The sequence below is a fragment of the Culex quinquefasciatus genome, chromosome 3 (genome assembly GCF_015732765.1).
Source record: "Culex quinquefasciatus strain JHB chromosome 3, VPISU_Cqui_1.0_pri_paternal, whole genome shotgun sequence".
NCBI classification, from domain to species: Eukaryota; Metazoa; Arthropoda; class Insecta; order Diptera; family Culicidae; genus Culex; species Culex quinquefasciatus.
The window spans coordinates 159,811,093-159,833,010 of NC_051863.1; the positions used below are offsets into that span (position 1 = coordinate 159,811,093).

At 38.0% G+C, this 21,918-nt stretch overlaps 1 protein-coding gene across 8 annotated transcripts in view; it reads left to right on the top strand.

Annotated features, from left to right (window-relative positions):
- LOC6036570 (protein vein) overlaps positions 1 to 21,918 on the top strand; it is a 118,206-nt gene that overhangs the window by 34,304 nt on the left and 61,984 nt on the right. For all 8 annotated transcript variants that reach the window (XR_005278333.1, XR_005278332.1, XR_005278331.1 and 5 more), the window contains exon 2: positions 2,081 to 3,693. Coding sequence is in view for 5 of the 8 variants with exons in the window: in XM_038261745.1 (XP_038117673.1) it covers positions 2,511 to 3,693 (1,183 nt within the window). In the remaining 3 variants the exon portion in view is untranslated. The remainder of the gene's footprint in view (positions 1 to 2,080; positions 3,694 to 21,918) is intronic.

Consider the following 21,918-nt stretch of genomic DNA (forward strand, 5'->3'; position numbering starts at 1 on the left):
TGTATCTTTTGAAGGATGGTTTTTGATCGATTTGGTGTCTTCGCACAGTTGTAGGTATGAAAATGGACTACACTGAAAAAAATGACAAACGGTAAAATTTTTTTTGGTGATTTTTCATTTAACTTTTGTCACTAAAACTTGATTTGCAAAAAACACTATTTTTATTTTTTTTTTTATTTTTTGATATGTTTTAGAGGACATAAAATGCCAACTTTTCAGAAATTTCCAGGTTGTGCAAAAAATCTTTGACCGAGTTATGAATTTTTGAATCAATACTGATTTTTTCAAAAAATCGATATATCGGTCGCAAAAGTTTGTCCACTGCATTTTTCGATGTAAAATCAAATTTGCAATCAAAAAGTACTCTTGTGAAATTTTGACAAATTGCACCGTTTTCAAGTTAAATACATTTTAAGGTGACTTTTTTGAAAATAGTCGCAGTTTTTCATTTTTTTTGAATTAGTGCAATTTCTCGGGAATCGAGAGTTGAATTTAGCCATTTCCCGGGAATTCCTGGAACCCGGGTGTTTTTTTTGACCATGCCAATAGTGCCAAAATTTGAAGTAAAAAGTAATTTTTTTTTTTCTTTTCAATGAATTCATATACAAATAAATCATACTAAATCAATGAAACAATACTTTTAGAAGCCTCATTATTCTGAGGAACTATATAAAACCTTTTGGATTTTTTTCTGAATCTGCAAATTCAAAATCGTTTCTTGAGATTTTAAAGACTCAAAATTGTAGTTTAAAATATTAACAAATCTTGATTCGCACTGAGTGATTTTTCAAAAGTTGCACAAACTTGTTATTAGATTTTTGTAAAAAAAAATAGCTAATATATATTTTCCCAGTATCGTGAAATTTGCAATATGATAAACAACGATTCAAAACAACAAATAAAACTGTATTTTTTGTAATTTTTAAGGTCAACTGTAAATATTCATTGAAGAAATATTTACAGTTATCAGAAAAATCCATATTTTCACAAAAAATATAGAGTACTTTTTGATTGCAAATTTGATTTTACATCAAAAAATGATGTTGAAAAATTGTTGCGACCAATATTTCAATTTTTTGGAAAAATCAGTATTGATTCAAAAATTCAAAGCTCGGTCAAAGATTTTTTGCACAACCGGGAAATTTCTGAAAAGTTTGCATTTGATGTCCTCTAAAACATATCAGAAAATGAAAAAAACAGCATAAGAATAGTGTTTTTTGCAAATCAAGTTTTAGTGAAATCAACAAATTATTTTTTACCGTGTATCACTTTTGCAGACATTTTAGTATCTTTAAAACTACGGGAATTATTGATTTATTTTTTTATTCATCCCCTAAGCCACTATTTCGAAAAAGATTTAAAACAAACTTTGTCAATTTTTAGAATTTTTTGAATAAGAAGACAACAAGCTCCTTCCATCTTCCTAAAGTAGCAAAATCTCCAAATGTGCGGTAGTTTAACTTCGCTGGATAAACCTACAGTGAGTGGATGTTGTGTGAGTTACAGACAATGAAAAGGTAGAGTTTGAATCACAGCTCACTAGCGAATAGGACACGTTGAGGAACTTACAGAAAATACACTCACAATTCCTGAAAAAAAAACAATCAATGCGAATGGATGTTAAGGAAATTTCTGAAGATAGTTTTTTAAAAAAATCATTCCATAATCTTTCACATAATCTATTTCTTGCAAAAGAGAGGTTAAAATCCCTGTGGTGATCTTTGATGATTTTTTTTTTTATCAGACAGTGAAAAAAAATCCGACAAGCGAGCATGACCCCAACGCTATGCAGTAATAACTGTATTAAGAAGGGGTCCCAACCATATCACCACAGTAGAATGTGTCTCGTGATGAATGAATGAGATGACAATCGTCGTTTGAAAAACGAGTGTGAACAAAAAAACAAACACTCTCTACGGAGCGAGTGCGCACGAAATTACAGCTTTGTCGGAATTTATGAGCGAAATTTGTCGCGTCACAAAGTGTCAAGCTGCCATAATGGCGGCCACCGGTGGCGCCGCCATAAAAGTTTGATCTGTTTGTAATGTTTTGTTCGTTTTTTTTTCTTCTCTATTTGCAGATTATGGACCTTTCTGAACCGGAAGAGTTGAGGAAGCGGTTCCGCGTGCGTGCAGCTCATTCGATGAGCGAAGCGTGAGTGTCGCGTGAGCGCGCGGTCACTCACCAGTGAGTGAGTAGTTTTACGAATTGTGGTGGCCCAAAATTGCGAGTCTGGGGGTGCACGTTTGGGTGCAAGCGGAAAACGATGAAGAAGATAATTGACATGCGTCACTGTAGATCTACGAAGAAGTTCAAGCTAATATTGCTGATCCGAGCCAACCGCTACCGAGAGGCGCCCTAAGCTTTGGGCGGACGTGTCTTTGTGTCACGCGAGTGTGTGTGTGTGTCGGATTTTGTGTCAAACTCGCCCCCGGGGGGAATTTCGCGGCGGTTGGTGCCCTAGGGACCTCTAGGCAGCGACCCATCCAAGCGGAGCAAAGCCGGACGCCATGTACTTGCGCAAATGGAGTCCGATTAAATATCTGATGTACTTATGGCTAGCAATTCTAGTGTGGATATTCTGTCGGTGTGAGAGCGTCGCCACGATGCACCTGGCGCCAGTTGGAGTTAGTAGCAGCAGCAGCAGTAGCAGCGGCGGCAGTAGCTTAAGTAGTAGTACTAGCGTTAGTAGTGGCAGCAGCAGTAGTAGGAATAGTATAGCGGAGCAGCTGTTTGCCAATGGGATGCACTATCGGGGCAGCGGTTCCACCAGTCCGTACCAGTGGCGCCCGTCGGAAGTGACCACTCAACGGTCGGCTACATTTACCAAAACCCTTGATCGCCGGTGGACGCCGACGCCACCAGCTCAAGTGGCCAGCAGTTCCTTCTCGTCATCTTCCTACTCCTCTTCCTCCAGCTATCACCATCCTATTAATTACGCTAATCGTGTGCTCGTAGAGAATGCCAATAAGCAGCTGATAAGCCATGGGCGCCCCTTGAAGGATCAGCTAGCAGCTAGCAGCCTAAGTCAGTCATCCACTAGCGACAACCATAGTAGTAGTATTATTAGCACCAGTAGTAGTATTAACGTCGAAGCTGTCCAAGCCGAGCAGCGATTGCAGCACCAATGGCGGCTCCGGATGAGTCAGAAACGAGCCCGACGGCTTGCCCACCGGACTCAACTGGCCAACCGCAACCGGCGGGACTCGGTCCGACCGTTGCCAACCTCCGGCAGTCAGCAGCAGGCGCCCAGCCGGCGTCCTCCCAACCAACAGGGACCCACGGCGAACCTGCCGGCCAACGGGCGGCGCTACTGTTCCGCCCGTGATCCTGCCACGCTGGCCTTTGACGCCCCGATCGTGTTCGAGGGCAAGGTCAAGTCGATGAGCAGCGACCGGAGGGCCAACTTTTCCGTCACCTTCGAGCTGGTGGCGGTCCACAAAAAGTACACCAAGTTCTACCTGCCCAGCAACGTGCGGCTCCAGTTCTCGTACCGGAACAACTCCGAGTGCGACATCTACCGGGAGACGTACCGCGAGCGGGGCATTGTCCGCGAAGAGCTCGAACAGGGCAAGGTGTACTTTCTGTTCGTGAAGCAGATCGACGTCGGCAACTTTACCATCCTCGGGCAGCCGATCCGCAAGACCAGACGTACCACGAACGGGGTGCTCGAGGGGGTGAGCGAAAAGTATGGTGAGTACAAACAATATATTTTGTGAAGGGGGGTTTGACGAAAACTTGGACGAAACTTAACGGTTCTAGACTAACCTGACGACTCCAAACTCCGTTTGAAGACGGTTTAGCGCATCATAGTGCAATCCTAGACCAACAAGCTATTCCTGGACGGAGTCATTCCACCGGCCCAAAAATAGAACACCGTACTCTGGAGCCAAGGGCCCTCCCCGAAATGTCCCCATGTGGTTAATCACCTTCGGTGAATCATCATCTTGACGTGTCCGTGCTATCTTGTCGCACGTAGCCTTTTGATGTTTCGAGAAAACGTGTGCTAATTAGGTTTTCCGCCGTGACGTCATTTGACAGCTCGCGTGCACTGTTTACATGGTCTTCGTCGATTTTCGACGAATTTTTCCGAACAAAATCGACGATGACATCGAACTCTGCTAATGTAAATAAAAATATCAAACACGTTTTGATTAGCTGACCATTGTGCGCGTTGTCCCGATATTTTGGTAAATTTGGTTTCCAAAGTGGCTACATTGCATGAAGTTTTGAGAGTTTATTTGAACAACTTAGGTTCGATCTCGAATTGTCTAGTTTTCCAATTACCAATAGGTAATGCAAGAGGTAATGCATCGAATTCTGTAAAAAATGGCGTCGTCTCCAACTCGTTTTAGTCCAAAATGCACATGCGGCAATACATCAAGCAGACGACGATCTACCGTGCTAAGTTAAACGCGGGGTTCGCCTCTCTAGCTTCGTCGCTAACTAGGCTAAATTTCACTGCCGTTGCTGGCAAATCTCGGCCATCTGCCTGGTGACAGTGCAGCGCACACGGTTCGTTCCTCCGGACAAAGTCAACGCCGCCGAGCTTGCACAGCTAAGCCAATTATTGTGTGTGTGTGTGTGAATGCTTCCAACTCGATCGATTCAATTACACAGATGATCGATTCAGTGCAACGCAGCGAACAGTCAAAGTCTTTCCGGTCTGTGAAGCATGGTTTACGTGTTTTTTTTTTTGCTGCCGAAAAAAACCTCGAACGAATAAATCACCAAACGGACGACGCGTGTTGGCAATGATTCGGCGGTTATGTTTATTTGGCAATGTCACATGACGATTGATCCGCACCGTGTGCCGCGTCGATCGGTTCGTACAGGTCTGTCAACGGTGACATTGGGCGGTGAGCTGTTTGAAAACATTGATTTCATGCGAAGTTATATGGTGTGGTCGCCATTATGGCATGTTTTATGGCAAGAGTGACAGTTAAAGTAGATTGAAAATTCGCTGTTTGATTTTGAGAAGAATTTGAAGATCTTCAAACTTCTTTAGAATCTAAAATATAGCTGATCGGTTCACGTAACGCACTCTGCAGTTACCGAAACAATCTGTTGACGGACTTTCGTCACTCTCGTCCCCATGTTTCCATTACCACCTACGTCTTGTTGGCCGAATTGTTGGCGGTTCCTTCCCATAAACCGACAACTCTCAGCAGGTTATCAACCGCGCCACAGCTCAAACCCGCTGGTTAGAAGCCGGCGTCAACGGACGTCATCGCTGACGTTTACCGGATCAGGCGGGGTGGGAGTTCATGTTCACTTTAGTTTATGCATAATAGGGCGATGCACACGTCTTCGGCGGTGCACAGCAAAAGTCAAGAACATCAATCGCAAGAAGCGACCACAAATGGCGAGCGTTGAGTGAGCAATACAAGGCGCCAGAAGGGTTCGCTTGAACTTTAGCGGAAGACTATTTTCTCTTTTTGAAAAAGTGTAGGTGCTGTGATGATGAACTGTTGCTGATTGATTGTCGAAAAGTTTATGGCGTCTGGTCAATGGAGAGGTTGTGTAGTTTAAAAAAAATGCTGATAAGTTTCCAAAAGAGTTACATGTAACATTTTTAAACCAACTAGCCACCACCAAGTTTTATTAAGGTTTTATGGTAGCATCTTGATTGCTTAGTAGCTTTATTTCGGCATTCACCGCAACCAATAAGCAAAAGCTACACAGCTAAAAAAATAGTAATTCAGCTGCGTGTAAAAAACCTGGGTGTAAAATAAATATTGCATTATTTTATGCAATTTTATTTGATTTTACACCCTGAAATATGTAGCCGATCAGAATGGGAAACCTACTTGACCGAAATGTCAAGCTTATAAATGCGTTTATCTTTACAGATCTTCATCGATCTCATGGCCGAGTAGGCAAAGGCGCCAGTCCTTACTTTTGGTGCTGGGTTTGAATCTCGTCGGTTGCAACTTTTTTTTTGTGTTTGCAAAAATGCAGTGCAGTACATGCAGTGTTTAATATTAAGTGTTTATTTTAACGAAGGTGATGTGCATGCTTTGGTATGCGATTTTACCATCGGATTTTTTGCTGTGTAACTATTAGGTTATAACAAGGTTTTATGCCTCGGTCATAAAACCTTTTGAAAATGAAAGCCGACTAGCTGCCGTGCCAAATGGTTTTATCGCATGGTGTTGTAGCTGTCATTTGCCATTCGGCATGCAAAAAGCTCACTTAAAACCATAAGCTCGTTAAAAAGCATTTAACGCACACATTTATGCTGAATTTCGAAAATAATTAGCATAGCGATAGAAGATTAAAATTAATTTGTAATTTTTGTCAAAAGAATTGAAGTCGATTATTTTTTGCATCAAAAACTAAAATTACAAAAGAATTATTTTTGATAAAGCGAGTTGATTGGCTCTATCTCTAATATTTATCATCGCCATTTTTGCAAACCATCACCATTATATCAAGACGAAGACTTATATATTGCCAAAATAAATCCTATTTGACATAAAACGTTTGAAGACGTATGAAACGTTATTTTCAATAACTCCTGACTAGGTTTTAACAAAGGTTTTATGTGGGTTCTGTCGATAGGCCGTAACAACCTTTTGCAGAGGTCCTTTTGGGTTTTAAGTGGGGTTTAACGGGGCTCTGGGGAGCTTGTTAAGACTAAATAGTTTTAATGTTAGTTTTGCCGGATAGGTTCTATCGCGGTTGTAACAACTATGATAAAGATTTAAATGTTACTTGGGGCATTCCCTGAATTGGTAGATCTTTGAGATATTATCGTTATTCGGGATTTCCTGAAGATCTAATAAAAGTAAGACCTAGATATCACCGCTGATGAAGTCCCGTGTGGGCTGATTGAAGGCGTCTGAGCGCGGTCTAATTGCAAACGCAGACATTGCGTTCCCTGTCCCTGGATGTCTCGGGTGTGTTTGTCATTGGTGCATCCATCAGACGCGAGATGCGCCACATTTGATAGCTCAACACTCGATCGATCACGACGCTGATCGTCAACGCGATCGCCGGAGTGAGTTTATCGAAAAACCAGATTTTTCGCACAATTTTTTGCGCGGGGTTGAGCACTTGGGTGAACTTCGTTGGAGGTGAGCGTTAGGGTGGTCAACAATAATCACAAATTCTTATCTCAACATTGTTCAACGATTTGTCTCTGCAATAAATTCGATGTCGTATGCCTGGCCCTTTCAAAGAGTTGATCCTGTATTGTGCTGTATTCTTGACCACCCTAGCACTAACAAACCAACTCAATGAATGAGACCGCCCATTCAAGGTCGCCACGAGATGCTGGGACCGTTGCTAAAATATTATCGTCATCGGCTACGCAAACTTCGGACGGTGGTGGGTATTGGCGGACGGGGGTCATTTCCGGCGTGGCCAACTACGCCCTCGCCACATGTCAAACGGTTGGCGCCGCCGCGTTGCGTAGGCCATTCATTGATATTTTTCGCACACTGACCGCGCACTATATCGCGGTTTCAAAGGCCTCTGGTTGTGGTGTATCGCGTGATGGCGTTCGGCGGGGCCGACGTCAACGCCGACTGACGGGTTCGTATACGTCAGCGGGACCGGGAGTAAACAATAGCGACCCGGGAAACGTGCTGTGGGTTAGATTGGTGCCAATCTTGGTTTTACCCCCACACCACACTCACAGGACATTGTCGGATGACCAGAACCAGACGCGCTCCTCCAAAAATTTCCCGCGTACGAGAAAGAGACGGACCCGTTTGGAGGCAGCTATCAACGCAACGCTGCTCAAACTGACATCGGCCAGGCTAATGGTGCTTAGGGTATACGGTTACATGTTTATTAGTAAGTTATTAGGAAGAGTCAATATTTATTCTAATAACAACCATTACTCACACGCGCGTTACCCGGGAGGGCTTGGCCAGGGGCGCGGGAACAGGCGGGACAGATTTTCCGACGAGAGCAGCGTCAACCAAGCAGACCAAGTCGTCGTCTCATCGCTGGCGATGACATGCAGACTTGGAATAAGACGAGGGGATCCCGAAATTTCGGTTGAAGACACACTTTAGTGCGCGGGATCGATCTCGCCTTCCCGCTTCAACGTTCAGCTCTATGTATTTATTGGGTGCGGGATTGTGTTTTTAAGAGTGAGTGTTTATGTGGGTGGTTAGATGTGGGAGCAGCACGGGGAAGGGTGTGAAAAGAGATTGTCTAATAAATCAAAAATAGACACACGTACTCGTCCATCTGGACCCGGGTTTGTATAATTGGTTCTGAGATTTTCGGGTTTCCCCAGTCTGGTAGGATTTTTTGAAGAAAAAAATGTTCTCGCTTATGAGGATACATGCGTTGTTAGCGTTGTTTTGAGATTTAAAATAACAAAAACTGAATTAGGTTTTTATGATTTGTTAAAGTGAAATCGTCCACAAAAAATTAAAGGAAAATCGATAACACGGAAAAAAATCAATTCTCGAAATCGTGAATTAAATTCACGATTGCGAGAACCACGAAGGAATATATTAGAGGTGGGCAAAAAAAGAGCGAGCCGCTCAAAGAGCCGGTTCATTAAAAAGAGCGAACGAACCATGGCTTACAAAAAAAAAGAACCGCGGTTCTTTTTTAAACTCCGGTCTTTTGAAAGAATCGTTCCAAAATGGTCCAAGTTTTAAAATTAACTTGTTAGAAATATAATTTATAGAATTTGTAACAAATTTGTATTTGTAAAATTTGTTTTTGAAAATTGAAAATACAATTTCAAATATTTCAATGATTTGTAAAATTTGTTTTTGAGAATTGAAAATACAATTTCAAATATTTGAATGATTAAAAAAAGTACTTTTCAAGTACTTTAAAATTAAAACGGTATGTTAATGAGGAGCTATTTTCAGAGCTGAATCGTCATATTTCATTGGGGAGCCTATAGCAACTATCTCATCAACATATATTGAAAGACTCTCAATAGCATTGATGTCAATCTTTGAACACGACTTAAAAGTTTTCAAGCATATATAATCAGTTTCCTGCTGTTTTTTTTATTCCAAAAGTGTATGAATTTTTAAAACAAAACGAAAAAACTTTTAATTGTATTCATCGTACATCAAAGTATTACCCGAATACAAATTTGAGCATTTAAATTTGCTTAACTTGTAAGTTATTATCAATAATCTACTAAATAGCTTATAGATTTAGCAAAAAATAATTCCTCCTGCCCGAATAAACTTCAGCGTTTATGAACATTGTCGATCAAATCGGAATGTAGAAAAGAGTTAACAGAATATTTTCTTTTAATAAAATATCAGCATTAGTTTAATGTTCGCAGAAATAAACGCCATTTTAAAATTAAAAGCAATTTCTTCAAAGTCCTAGATTTAAGTTCGGATGCAATTCAATCATTCAAACGTTAAGGTTCAAGTAGAAATTTTGACATAGAAATCGCCAAGACCTGTGATTTTTGCAGGGCATCTTTTCATTTTTAGTAATTTTTTAAAATAATTTATATAAATCCAATGTGAAATAGCTTTTAAAAATCACATCATTCTTAAAAAATGTCCTTTTTTATCTATATTGTGAAAAAGAGCGAAAGAGCCGTTCGAAAGAGCGGCTCTTTTTAAAGAGCGAACAAAAATGAGCGGCTCCTAAAAAAGAGCGATTTTGCCCACCTCTAGAATATATGCACGTTTATGGTGCAAATGCACCATATTCAAGAATAAATTCCTTCGTGGTTCTCACATTCGTTAACTTAATTCACGATTACGAGAATTGATTTTTTTTTTTTCTGTGTAGACCGATTCTTTCGTGACGGGACAACCTTGTACATATATGTTTAAAGTTTTTTGCTGATAACTTTAAAATGTGTGGGAAAAGGTACCAATTTATACAAATTTGGAAAGTACATTAAATTTCCAATAAGATTCACGCCAGCAAACATTTTAAAACACAAAGTTTGAGTCAAGTGAGCTACAAATGTAGCGTAAAGGGACAATATCGAACAAATGGATCGTTTTGATTTTTATACACAAAAGAAAAGAACTCTGCTTTCCTAGTAAGTTTTAAAAAAAAAAAACTTTTTTCTACAGTTGTTTCTAAAATGAAAAACGATGATTTTGCTTCCTGGATCACCCAATTTCGTCAAATTTTGTTGATTTGACAGGTAACGTCATGATTCGAATTCCCGGACGCTTCGAAACCCGGACACTTCATCTTGTTTTATTAATTATTTGGATATGAGTTCGCATTATGAATGTCAAAACTGTGTTATTTGATCAATTCTAACATCAACTTTCATTTAAAGTTTGTTTGAACGCTGTAGTTAATGCCAAAACATTACATACAATAAAATTTAGTTTAATGGAAACATTTCACTTGAAATATTTCATAGGCGTTCGAAGCCGAAGGCAAAGCAGAAATTTATGGTTTCGATTTCTTAAATTCTCGCAAATTTTTATATAAACTATCGATTGTTTTGATGTTAACAGCTTGTTGAGACATAAAGAATGCCAATCACTAACATTTCAGTTCAAATTTGTGCGATTTATAAATAGTGTCTGAAGCAAGGAGATTTCGAATCAGTCAGTGTCTGAATTAGCACAACAAGTCATTTTAATTTTTTCTTATGAAAATTGTTAGAAAGACATATTTTGCATGCATTTTCTTGAAACTGACTGTTTATACTACATCCTTATGATATTTCTACATTTATTACATGATTTTTTGCCAGCTATAACAAAAATGATATGCTACTAAGTGTCCGGATTTCGAATCATGACGTTACTTCTTTTCGTGACGGGACAACGCAGATATTTTGCAAAAGAGGGTTTTGCTCGCGTTGTCCCGTCACGAAATGAAGCAATTGTGAAAATCTCTACTGACTAACGTCATGATTCGAAATCCGGACACTTAGTAGCATATCATTTTTGTTTTAGCTGACAAAAAATCATGTAATAAGTTGGAAATGAAGAAATATCATCAGGATGTAGTTTTAACAGTCAGTTTTAAGAGAATGCATGCAAAATATGTCTTTTCTAACAATTTTTCATTAGAATTTGAAAATTAAAATGACTTGTTGTGCTTCGAATCCCGGACACTGATAAAAGCTGATTCGAAATCCGGACAGTTTTGCTTCGAATTCCGGACACTCGTTTTTGCTAATGAATCGTACAAATTTGGACTGAAATGTTAGTTTATATAAAAATTGGCTAGAATTTAAGGAAATCGAAACCATTAATTTCTGCTTTGCCTTCCCGGTGCTTCGAATGCCTATGAAATATTTCAAGTGAAATGTTTCGCATTTTTGGTAAAATTATTATTTTATTGTATTTAATTGTTTTGGCATTAACTACAGCGTTCAAACAAACTTTAAACGAAAGTTGATGTTGAATTCATCAAATAACACACTTTCGACATTCATAATGCGAACTTATATCCAAATTATTAATAAAACAAGATGAAGTGTCCGGGTTTCGAAGCGTCAGGGAATTCGAATTATGACGTTAGTCAACTTTAACTAATTTGGAGTCCCTGAACCCGAATGTGAGCCATCTAGTACTCCAAGGTACTCGGGAATTTGCAATCCAAGATGGTGGCCAATATGGCGAAGCTAGAAAATTGAATTGCATTCCCTGAGTATTTATTATTTATTTGTCAACGTATTCGGCATTATGCCGTACAGACTGTTCTAAGGACTAAAGAATATTCTAGGACTTATATTCGAGTCCAGCATCCCCAAATTGATTAAATTTGACCTGTTCACTGCCTGTTGCATTTCTGTATAAAAATTTCCAATATTCTAGGTTCACCATCTTGGCCGCCATTTTAAACTTCACATGTCCCGAATTGTTTGAGGTATTTTAGAGGTCGTATCCGAGTTCAGCGATCCCAAATTAGTTAAATTTGATTAGTTGATTGAACTTAAAAATACATATTAGACGCCATCTTAAATGTCTCGCTTCCTTTTGAGACTCAGGAAAATCAACAGGAAAATTTTGATTCAGGAGGGTCGATTTAGTCTAGATCGATCAAAAACTGGCCTATTATACGTTTTGCTTCTAGACACGAGGATTGAGCACCTTTTTTGAATTAGTGCCTTGACCAAAAAAAAAATAGCGTGACGGGGAAACGCAAACTTGCGTCAGTCGTAACTCTGGTTCCTCTTGAACAATTTTTCGATTTCTAATCAGCATTTTAAAGGGGTTTTTTTTTGAGTATGAAGAGAATCCAAAACATGATGATATGATATCCAATAAGAGGGCTTATAAAAGAGTAATTTTACTATAAAATTCCGTTTAGAATTATTAAATATATGTTTAGAATAGGAACTTTGGTTTGTTTCGAATAGGAACTTTGGTGTGGAAATATGTTTTTGTGTGGTTCAAATAGTTGGAAAACATGGAAAATTATCAGAACCATCCAAAGTTCAACTTGAAAAAATGACTGCACTTTTAAACGTTCCATATTTTATCATATTAATGTCCAGAATGTTTGTAAAGTTTTCAAGCAAAAAACACAAAATAATTAAGTCAAATTTAATATTTATGACCTTTTTAGGGTTTTTGTAAAATTGAAAAATGTTGAATTTGAACCAAATCTGTAAAAAATACATATTTCCTATCAAGAATTGCGGTTTCTCATTTCCATGATCAAGCTTCAATTTGAAATGAGGCCTTGCATTTTTTAAATGGTAAAATTAAAAAGAAAAAAAATATAACAAAGATAGTTGCAGTTGAAAATAAACTCTAGGACCAAAATTTAATCACAATCATATTGCGCACCCTGGAAGACAGCTTCGACCTCTTCTTCGAGGGGGGCAGGAAGAGGGCATATAAATAAACAGTAAATCCAAACATGCCAAATGTGGAATATCAGGTGCACGTCGTTGTCGTCGCCAATTCGACTCACCATAAAACAAACTTACCACTCTATAGGCTTAGGGGAGAGTCGTGATTTTTTCTTACAATCTGTCAAAAGTTTTTATTGCATTGTTTTACGTTTGAACTGTAACCTTGTCCCTGTTCATCTAATCATATATTGTGAAAGTTTATCTATTTCCAATCAAGTTAAGAATCTCAATGTCACATTAAGTCTCCCACCATGGACGGCTCTCCCCTACACCACGCGCGCAGTAGTTGCATACGCAGATGCAACTGTCCAGCTGGAGCCACCGCCGCGCTGTCCTAATGCAGTACAGCCGTGTGTGCAAGTCGTGGCCGCCACAAGAGAATCCGCGAGAATCCCGAATATGGACCGGACAACCGGAGAGACCCTATCATTCGCTCGAAGTTGTTTCGATTCCGCGTGTGAGTGTGTGAGGCTGGCTGGCTGGCTGGCCGTGGGATCCGATCATCGCTCTGAAAACTCCGTTGGAACCGGTCACAACCCGCCGCAAAACCGAACCTAACCTAACCAAACTTAGCGCGCTTGCGGGCATGCGGGGCTGGTCGGTTGGTTTGTATGGTGGCCAACTCACGTTTCAAATAAAATATAAAAAACGCGTCGCAAATGTGTGTAGACACGCGGTGCACACTTTTTTTATATATTTTATTTAAATTTTTATGGCCAGTTACACACTTTTGAGCAGCTTCTGCACTCTGCTTGTGTGACCCTAGATGGCGCTACAGAAAACAATGCAACGATAATATTTTAATTTATGTTCGACTTATTTGTTTCCTCTCAGAATGTCTATACTATTATTACTGCCGAGGGTCTTACAAACGATACTGCTGTGTTTGGGTATCGTTTGGTGAGTTATGTTTGAGATGTTTTTATCGACTTTGTAGGACACCCGTCAGGTGATCGAGCCAATGACGTGGGTGTTTCTGGAATAAGTGTCAATCATTAAAATCTGAGTTTGTTGACCAAACATTTCTTCTCAGCAATACCAAAAACGCATAAGTGTTTTTTTAAACCTAATCCAGATAAATTGATTGTAAAAATAGCCTTACTTTTTTGCAAATTCCTTTGTTACTTTGGGGATTTATTTTAAAAAATATAATAAGCCTAAAACCTCACGCAGATAAGCACTTTTGAAAAAAAATACATGCTGATTTTTTCTTTTTAATTTTTTCCCAATATCGTAATTTTAACAAACATAACAACCTTTGTGTCTGCCTGTGTGGATCAATCGGACCGCGCACTGGACTCACAACCCAGAGGTCGCCGGTTCAAATCGCGAGGCGGACGCAAAAAAATTTTAGTGTAAATATACACAGCAAATAAAGTAGTAATCCAGCTATGTATAAAAGGCCTCGGTGTAAAATAAATTTTGCATTATTTTATGAAATTCTGTGTAATATTACACTCTGAAACATGTAGACCATCAGTATGGGAAACCTACCTGACCGAAATTTCAAGCTCATATATGCGTTTATCCTTTCAGCTTTCCTTCGGTCTGATGGCCGAGTGGGCTAAGGCGCCAGTCCTTACTGTTGGTGCTGGGTTTGAATCCCGTCGATTGCAACTTTTTTTTTGTGTTTGCAAAATTTGTACATGCAGCGTGTAATATTAAGTGTCTTTTTTGACGATTTTACTATCGGATTTTTTGCTGTGTAGGTTTTCGGTGCCCTCTCCCCGTGCCATACCTTCACACTTAGGAGACCCGGGAGGCGGAGTCTTGTCGCAAAAAGAACGATACACGCCTGTGGATCCGTTGACGAAACCGCAAGGTTTAAGAGGGCCACATTATAAGGTGTTACGTCGATTCCGTTTTTTTGTTTCCGATCATTTTTCAAATATTTTAAATAGTTTCAATACTCGACCATATTTGAAAAATATGTTCAGAGCTGAAAAAAAGTCTGTACAACTTTCATCTATTGTAATTATCGATCTGAGTATCAGTAACTGAGATATGGCCTGAGTACTCACAAAAACAATTGATTGGACAAATAATCAAAAAAATTTAAAAGAATTTTCTCTTGTTTGGGATATCAGATTTGGTTGTGGAAATAGATCAACAGTTGAGTACTTTGTAATCGATAAGAACTTTAAAGCATTAGCAAATTTGTAATCGGCATGTATCAACATTTATTTGGCTTATAAGGGAAAATTATTGATATTTCTCTGGATCTGGTAAATGCCTAGCGCTTTGAATATTTTCCATAAAATTTTATAAATTTTTTTTTGAATGTTTACGTTTATTGATGATTTATACTTGAAAAAAAAAAACATATTAATCCATTTAATAAATCTGGACTAAGTTAGGACAATAGTACAAATTCAAACAGCTGTTTAAGCCAATATTTTTTGCATAATGTTTTGACATTTCTTTAATTAACAAAAAATAATTAGTACACCGATTTCAAATTCATTGCTCTAAACTATCCTGTACCTATTTAGACTGCTTTTCCCGCTTTTCCCCAGTTGGCGGTAATGACTTATAGATATTTTGTAAAATAATCATTTTTCTGAAATTTTACATTGGATGGTATCATTTCATTTGTTTTCGTTTCTTAAATTTTCACAAATCTACGTATTTTCAAAAAAGTAACTAAAAATTTCAATTTTTACAAGGTAGGTATCAAATGGTGGGGCATTTTTCATTCATTTTGATAGTATTATTTTTAAATACTCAACATATCTCAAAACTACGTATTTTCGAAAAAAACACAAATTTACAGGTTTTTTTTACAATTTGAGTATCGAATAAACGGGAATTTTGCACACATTTCGATTTTTTATGAGTACATAGCAACCAAGAAAATTGATGTCTTCTTATTCCAAAATTTACCAACTATGCTGTATATAATTTAGTAGACACTACTTAAGGCAGGGGTACCAAACCTTTTGGCCCTGCGGGCCAGATCTGATTTTTCTGAAGCAGTGGCGGGATTGAAAATAAAAATATCATAAATTATTTTTACAATTTCTATAATTAAAGTTTATTTTAGAAATATATATATTTTTTGCTCATTTTTTGACTCATTTTGCGAAATATTTAATATTTCAAATATATTTGCACCATACTTTGTTATCTGTGTAAATAATTCACTCTTCTAAGCTTTTTCTTTACTTATTTTTTTACTTAATTTTTTTCTTAAAGCTACATTATTTTTTGCTTACTCATTTATAAAAAAATCTATAATTTTTATAAAGTGCCTCAAAACAGAAAATCTGAAATTTAATGAATCAAAACTCTAAGAAATTCAATACCCAAGTTTTTTTATCGTATATTTAACAACTTTACAAAATTGATAATTATGGGCTCTCGTCCCAGTTTTCAATTAAATTATTGATTCTGAAAACATCAATGCAGAAATAATAAAAATTAAATTCAAACATAAAGAATATTTGAATTTGGAACAAAAACATTGCTGAAGCAAAAAAAGATAGATGAGATCACAAGCTTATTTTTCAAATCTAGACTCTAAATTTATTTATCGAACATTTCATTAACAGCCTTAAGGGCCAGTAATTGAACTATTTTGAAAGGCGCCCGCGGGTCAAACGTTGGGCAGGCCTGACTAAAGGGGTTGAATAAAAAGTTATCATTAAAGTTCCCATAGTTTTGAAAACACTAAAAAGTCTGTAACATAATTCATGGTGCAAAAGCTATGGTTGATAAATACTTATTTTCTTTGCAAGACTATGTATTATTAAAAAAAACAAATTTTAGTTTTCTACGATAAGGGTATCAAATAGAGCTGGAACTTCGGATATCCGGATAATTTGCAGAATTAATAATTCTATTAGAAAATGAACTAACTTATACTTTGTCTTTGTCTTTGTCTCACGACTGTGGGGTGACATAAAGATGAAACAAAATAATTCTACAGGTTTTCAAAAAACCTCTAATTTTGAATCACATGATTTATGGCCGAATAATATTATCCGAAAAACTATCCGATCCGTTACATTTTAATTTTAAAATCTATTTTGGGTTCATCAAATCTTTTTATCCAAATAATGTACAGTTCTGATACGATTTTCGTATCTCTTTTGATTTGGTATGAAAAGAGGATATCTGATATAATATAGAGAAAAATGTAAATTATACGGATATCCGAAGTCCCAGCTCAAGTATCAAATGATCGAGAGTTTTTCAAACACTAACAAATAATGATACTTTTTTAAAAAATATTAAATTTTTTACAAAATTATGTACTTTCGAAAAAAGTATTCTTAGTTTTGCAATACGTACTAAACGATCGGGAATTTTCCATAAACGGGCATTACTGTATTGGTTTTCTATGTTTTTTTAAACATTTGACAATCTCTTTGGATTCATCCAAATATTACGTAACTGTGTTACGTTTCATGTATTCCAATTTCAAATTATATAGGAAATATATAACGTAAGGGTCTCTGAAAATGTCGAATTATGAGCAATTTAATATTTAACGTCTCCTTAGCTTTTTCAACCATCAAAACTTCAGTGAATTTAATGTGTAAGGATCTCCAAAAAAAGGTTTTCATCTCGACACGTATTCTTTAAAACAGGAGAAAGTTTTCCAACCCATTACGAAAAGTAGAACAGAATCTACCACCTTCTGGTTCGTTTTTCATGCTGGCTGGCAGCCGAAAAATCACGCTCCTGTGTCTCGTCCGCCCGAGTGTGCGGTGTTTATTTTATATATTTAGCACCAAAATGCACATGAACTGGAAAATGAAAGTGAAACCGAACACACTTTTCAAATAATCGTCAGCCATCAATTTCCCACACAGACAGCAAGCGTGCACACTGATTTTACTCTTAACGGTTGACATCCGCCAGATTGGCTGCGTCGTCTGCTGCGGGGATTTGGCAGTGTTGCCGGTATTTTCTTTCGTTTCCAAAATTTCCTCCACCGAAAAATCGGTCCCACCTGTTGGAGGGGTGGGCTGGACGGAGATTTTTCCTTTAATTTTTCTTTCCAACGAAAAAAAAATGACCAACTGCCAGCCAACGAATCTGGGTTTATCTCTGTCATGGAACGAGACACGAACACACACCCAGTCCATGACCGGTTCTGGGGGTCACCCTGCAGCCGAACGCGCAGTCTGGGAGAACACCCGAAGAAGATCTTTACGATTTATTTTGTTTTCCATTTTTTTTCTACCTACTTCTTTGGATTCGAGTCTCAGACTCCGCGAGCAGTGCGTTGACGACCGCCCAATGACTTACAAAGTTGCAGCGGCGCTGCTCCGCTTCAAAATAGAATGACAGGTGGGTCTGCTCAGAGGACGTCGCGACGCGCGTCGTGCGGGACGACCGTCGAGAGTCACTCACTTTGGAACACTTTGGATTTGGGAGGCCTTGAGTGCACCAGTATGGTTTTATATTTTCGTTCAAATTTGCTTGTATGAATGCTGAATCTTGCGGGTAAGATTTAATAGTCTGAAAACTTACCACCTACTGAATCCCAAACATTAGACGGCTTCCGATCAAATCAACCTGCTGGGCCTTTAGTAGTGCCGCGCTTCATCCCGGTAGTAAATAAACACGATCTTCGCGCGCAGTTGGAAACTTTGCGCGCCACTTGCAAGCTGCTCCGAACTCATCAGGTACTTCTCAACTTGCAACTCATATTTCCATCAACGGACCCCTCGGAGAGTGATGGCGGCGGCGGCGGCGCTCTCTCACGGGGATGCTCCGAAAGGGAAATTTCAACATTCGGTAATCAATCTTGGCCGATCGACGCCACTGATCCGAAAGTTCTAGCGGCCCTCCGACGGTGCGTAAGTGCGCCGCCGCCGGAAAACGCTACCGTGAGAGGTTTTCCGATGCGGTTCTTTCGTTAGATCCGAAGATTTATGGCCGTAAACAGGCGGCTGTTTCTTTGGGGGCAAATTACTACCGTGGACGTACACAGCAAAGTGCACTACAGTCTTTAGTTGAGGCAGATCCTGAAGTGCGTACGGCCTCTGAACCTGCGATCAGGTGTGAACGAAATGTGGGTTGAGTAAGATGTTTTGAGTCGTAAGATACGTTGAGTCTTGGAGTTGAAACTTTTAACTAATCGACTCAACAACAATTCGTCGTGATCGTGTTATCTTGTCGCACGTCGATTTCTAGCCAAATTGAGTTGCTTCACCTTTTGACCTTCGCAGATCCTCAAAATTCGTTTTCAATCATGAGATATTAAACAAAAACTGCGTTTTATCACTCTTCATGTGAAAATTGTTTCGATCTGTTAGTGCTATTTTGACACACCCTAAAAATTGCTGCAAGTGAGACAACTGGCCAAAGGGAATTCAGTCGGAACCAGTTTGACACACGCACTTGCCCGGCTATTGTAAACATTTTTAACCATAACTCCAGCAACCAAATTCGAACAAACTTTAGGGCAATGCACAGAAGGGTCAGCCAAACAATAAGTGTTTTGTGGCTGCTGCTATTGCTTACAAACGCCATGTAAGCAATAATTTTTGTTTATTCAAGGCCTCGGAACGTCAAAAAGCGCCTTGTTTGGGTATTATCCTCTCAGACAAATCTGAGATCATTTTACTCCTGACCGTAAAATCGAATAAAACTAGCTCTAAATTAGCATTGGAGCTGTTCAATGTGGCTCTATAGAGTCTAAATCTCGCACCAGTTCCACCGCATTTCGCTTACACTCTTCAACACGTGTTTAAAATAAATATTAGGCCACACGGTTGCGACTTGCGCCGTCAAAACAAATCCAAGACGTCCCTGCTCGAAACACAAGGTCAATATCCGTCCAAATGTGAAAACTGCGTGCGGTGTTTACATGCTTCCACCATTTCTGCAGTTTAGATTATCAAAAAAGAAACACTCTTTGATGATGCAACTAGGCCAAAAGCAAAAACGAGAAGCTCATAAACATATTTCGTTTTTTATCTAAACACCGTCTCGCCGGTTTTATCGTTTAATTTTCCCAACATTTAAAAATAATGGAACCAAATGAACGTGAGAAGCAAAAATAACACACACACACACACACACACAAAAATCCACGCAGACAACATCCCCAGCCAAGATGGGGAACTGATGAATTTAAAGTTGTTATCATGAAAATCAACTTTTATGAACCGTACCACGGGCAAAAGTGCAAAATTCTATTCTGTCGAGGGAGAGGGCGCGTAAAAGCGCGATTTTCTCCCACCAGATAACCGCCAGCGTTCGGCTTTCCACTCGCGTTTTTCTTAGTCACACTGACTAACCGTCTGTCTGTCTGTGTGACGGAGATTGTAAAGCGGCCGCCGCCGCCGACTGTAGGAAAACGCGGGGAACGAGGGAACGCGCAAGAAATTTCAAAAATATAAATAAACAATAAAAGACAAACTTGCGTTTTGTCTCAGCGTAAAATTTTCCACCAGACTGCTGATGTCTGGCTAGAGTTAGGGATAGATTATAGTAATTTTTATCGTATTATGGAGGTATGTTTCTTTAGAAATAAGTTCTTCAGTGAGCAAAACAATATTAAAAAAAAACAAAATTACATTATTTTTTCAGAATTTTACAATGAACTATTTGCTGCATTTTCTTTCAATTAAATTGCACTAACATTGAAAAAAATATAAGATTTATTGTATTTTTGCATACATTTTATCGTTGTAAACTCACATGGCAGGAACAGTGAGATACTCTATAAAAATCAATCCTTTTCTTTCATGGCCGGTTGCTTGTATTGGGAAATTAAAATCCGTTTTGGCAACTTGAAAATTCAAATAACAAAGGCAAAAATGTTCGAATTGAACAAAATCCAAATAACTTAAATTTTGGAAATTTAAAACTCATTAAATGTCACAAAAATTACTTTCAATTCATGTTTCGGAAAATTACAATAGTTTTTAAATAATCAATTCCAGTAAAATCAAAGCACTTTTTTATGTCGTAGCTACGGTTCTTAAAGTGAAGAAATCAAAAAAACTAAATTTAAAAATTTCAAAAAAATGCAAAATTATCACAAATATGCAAAAGTATAGGGGAGAGTGGGGAGACTTGATCCCCTTTTTTGTATCGCACATAACTCTGTCAATTTCTCACAAAACTATAAACTTTTTGCATGAATTGAAAGCTTAAACATTCATCTATGTTTGGCTAGTAAGGGTATTTCATCAGATTAACTCTTCGAATCATGCCAAGCGTTTTAAAAAAATATTTTAAACCGGCATTTTAAAAATCTTAGGGGTAACTTGATCCCCCTTTCAACATTTTGAAGAAATCTTAAGCAAAATGTTTCTTATTCATCCAAACTTTTAATTTTCTATGAGTTACAGCAATTTCACATAAAACCTGTACGTTTGTGTTCAAAATATAACAAGTTTAGTATGTAAAATATTTAAAAACTTAAAATATTTTTTTTAGACCAAAAAAAGCTGGAAATTTTTGTTAACAAAACATTTGAAAAAAGTTTCTAACTGCAGAAAATTATGTTCAACTATACTAAAGGAAACTTTGTACGAAAACCCAGCCCAATTCATGAATCTTGAGGCTGATTCCAGTGACTGTAATAATGCAGGGATCAATTCTCCCTTAACGCACTTTTTTAAACAATTGATTGTAAAAATAGTATGACGATAAATTTAACATCAAATGCGTAAGGGTTTTGGAGTTGATAAGTTTATCAAACAGTTCATGTAAATAATTTTTTTTGTGAATAATTTTGAGTGTTTTCTATACATATTAAAACAATGAAAAAAAGATCTCTTGGAAGTTTTTTGCAGCTCGTTTTAGAAAAATGTGTGTAACTCAATCTAAACATTTTTTATTTTTTTTCTTTATTTTCTACAATGAGTTTTAGTGAATTTCGCACAACTTTCTAGAACAAAGCTAATTTTTTTACCCACATGCTGACGAGATACAGGCTTGGGATCAAGTGTCCCCGGGGATCAAGTCTCCCCACTCTCCCCTACATGATTACAGTTATCGCAAGTTTGCGTAATATCAACAAATTTACGAACAAAAATCCTTTCTATGGTCTCAAAATGTAATATGTTAAGAGATTATTGAGTAACTATTTGATTAAAAATGTGTAAATAATCATTATTTTCGAGTTCCAAACAATTTATAAACGATTTAACAAGTTA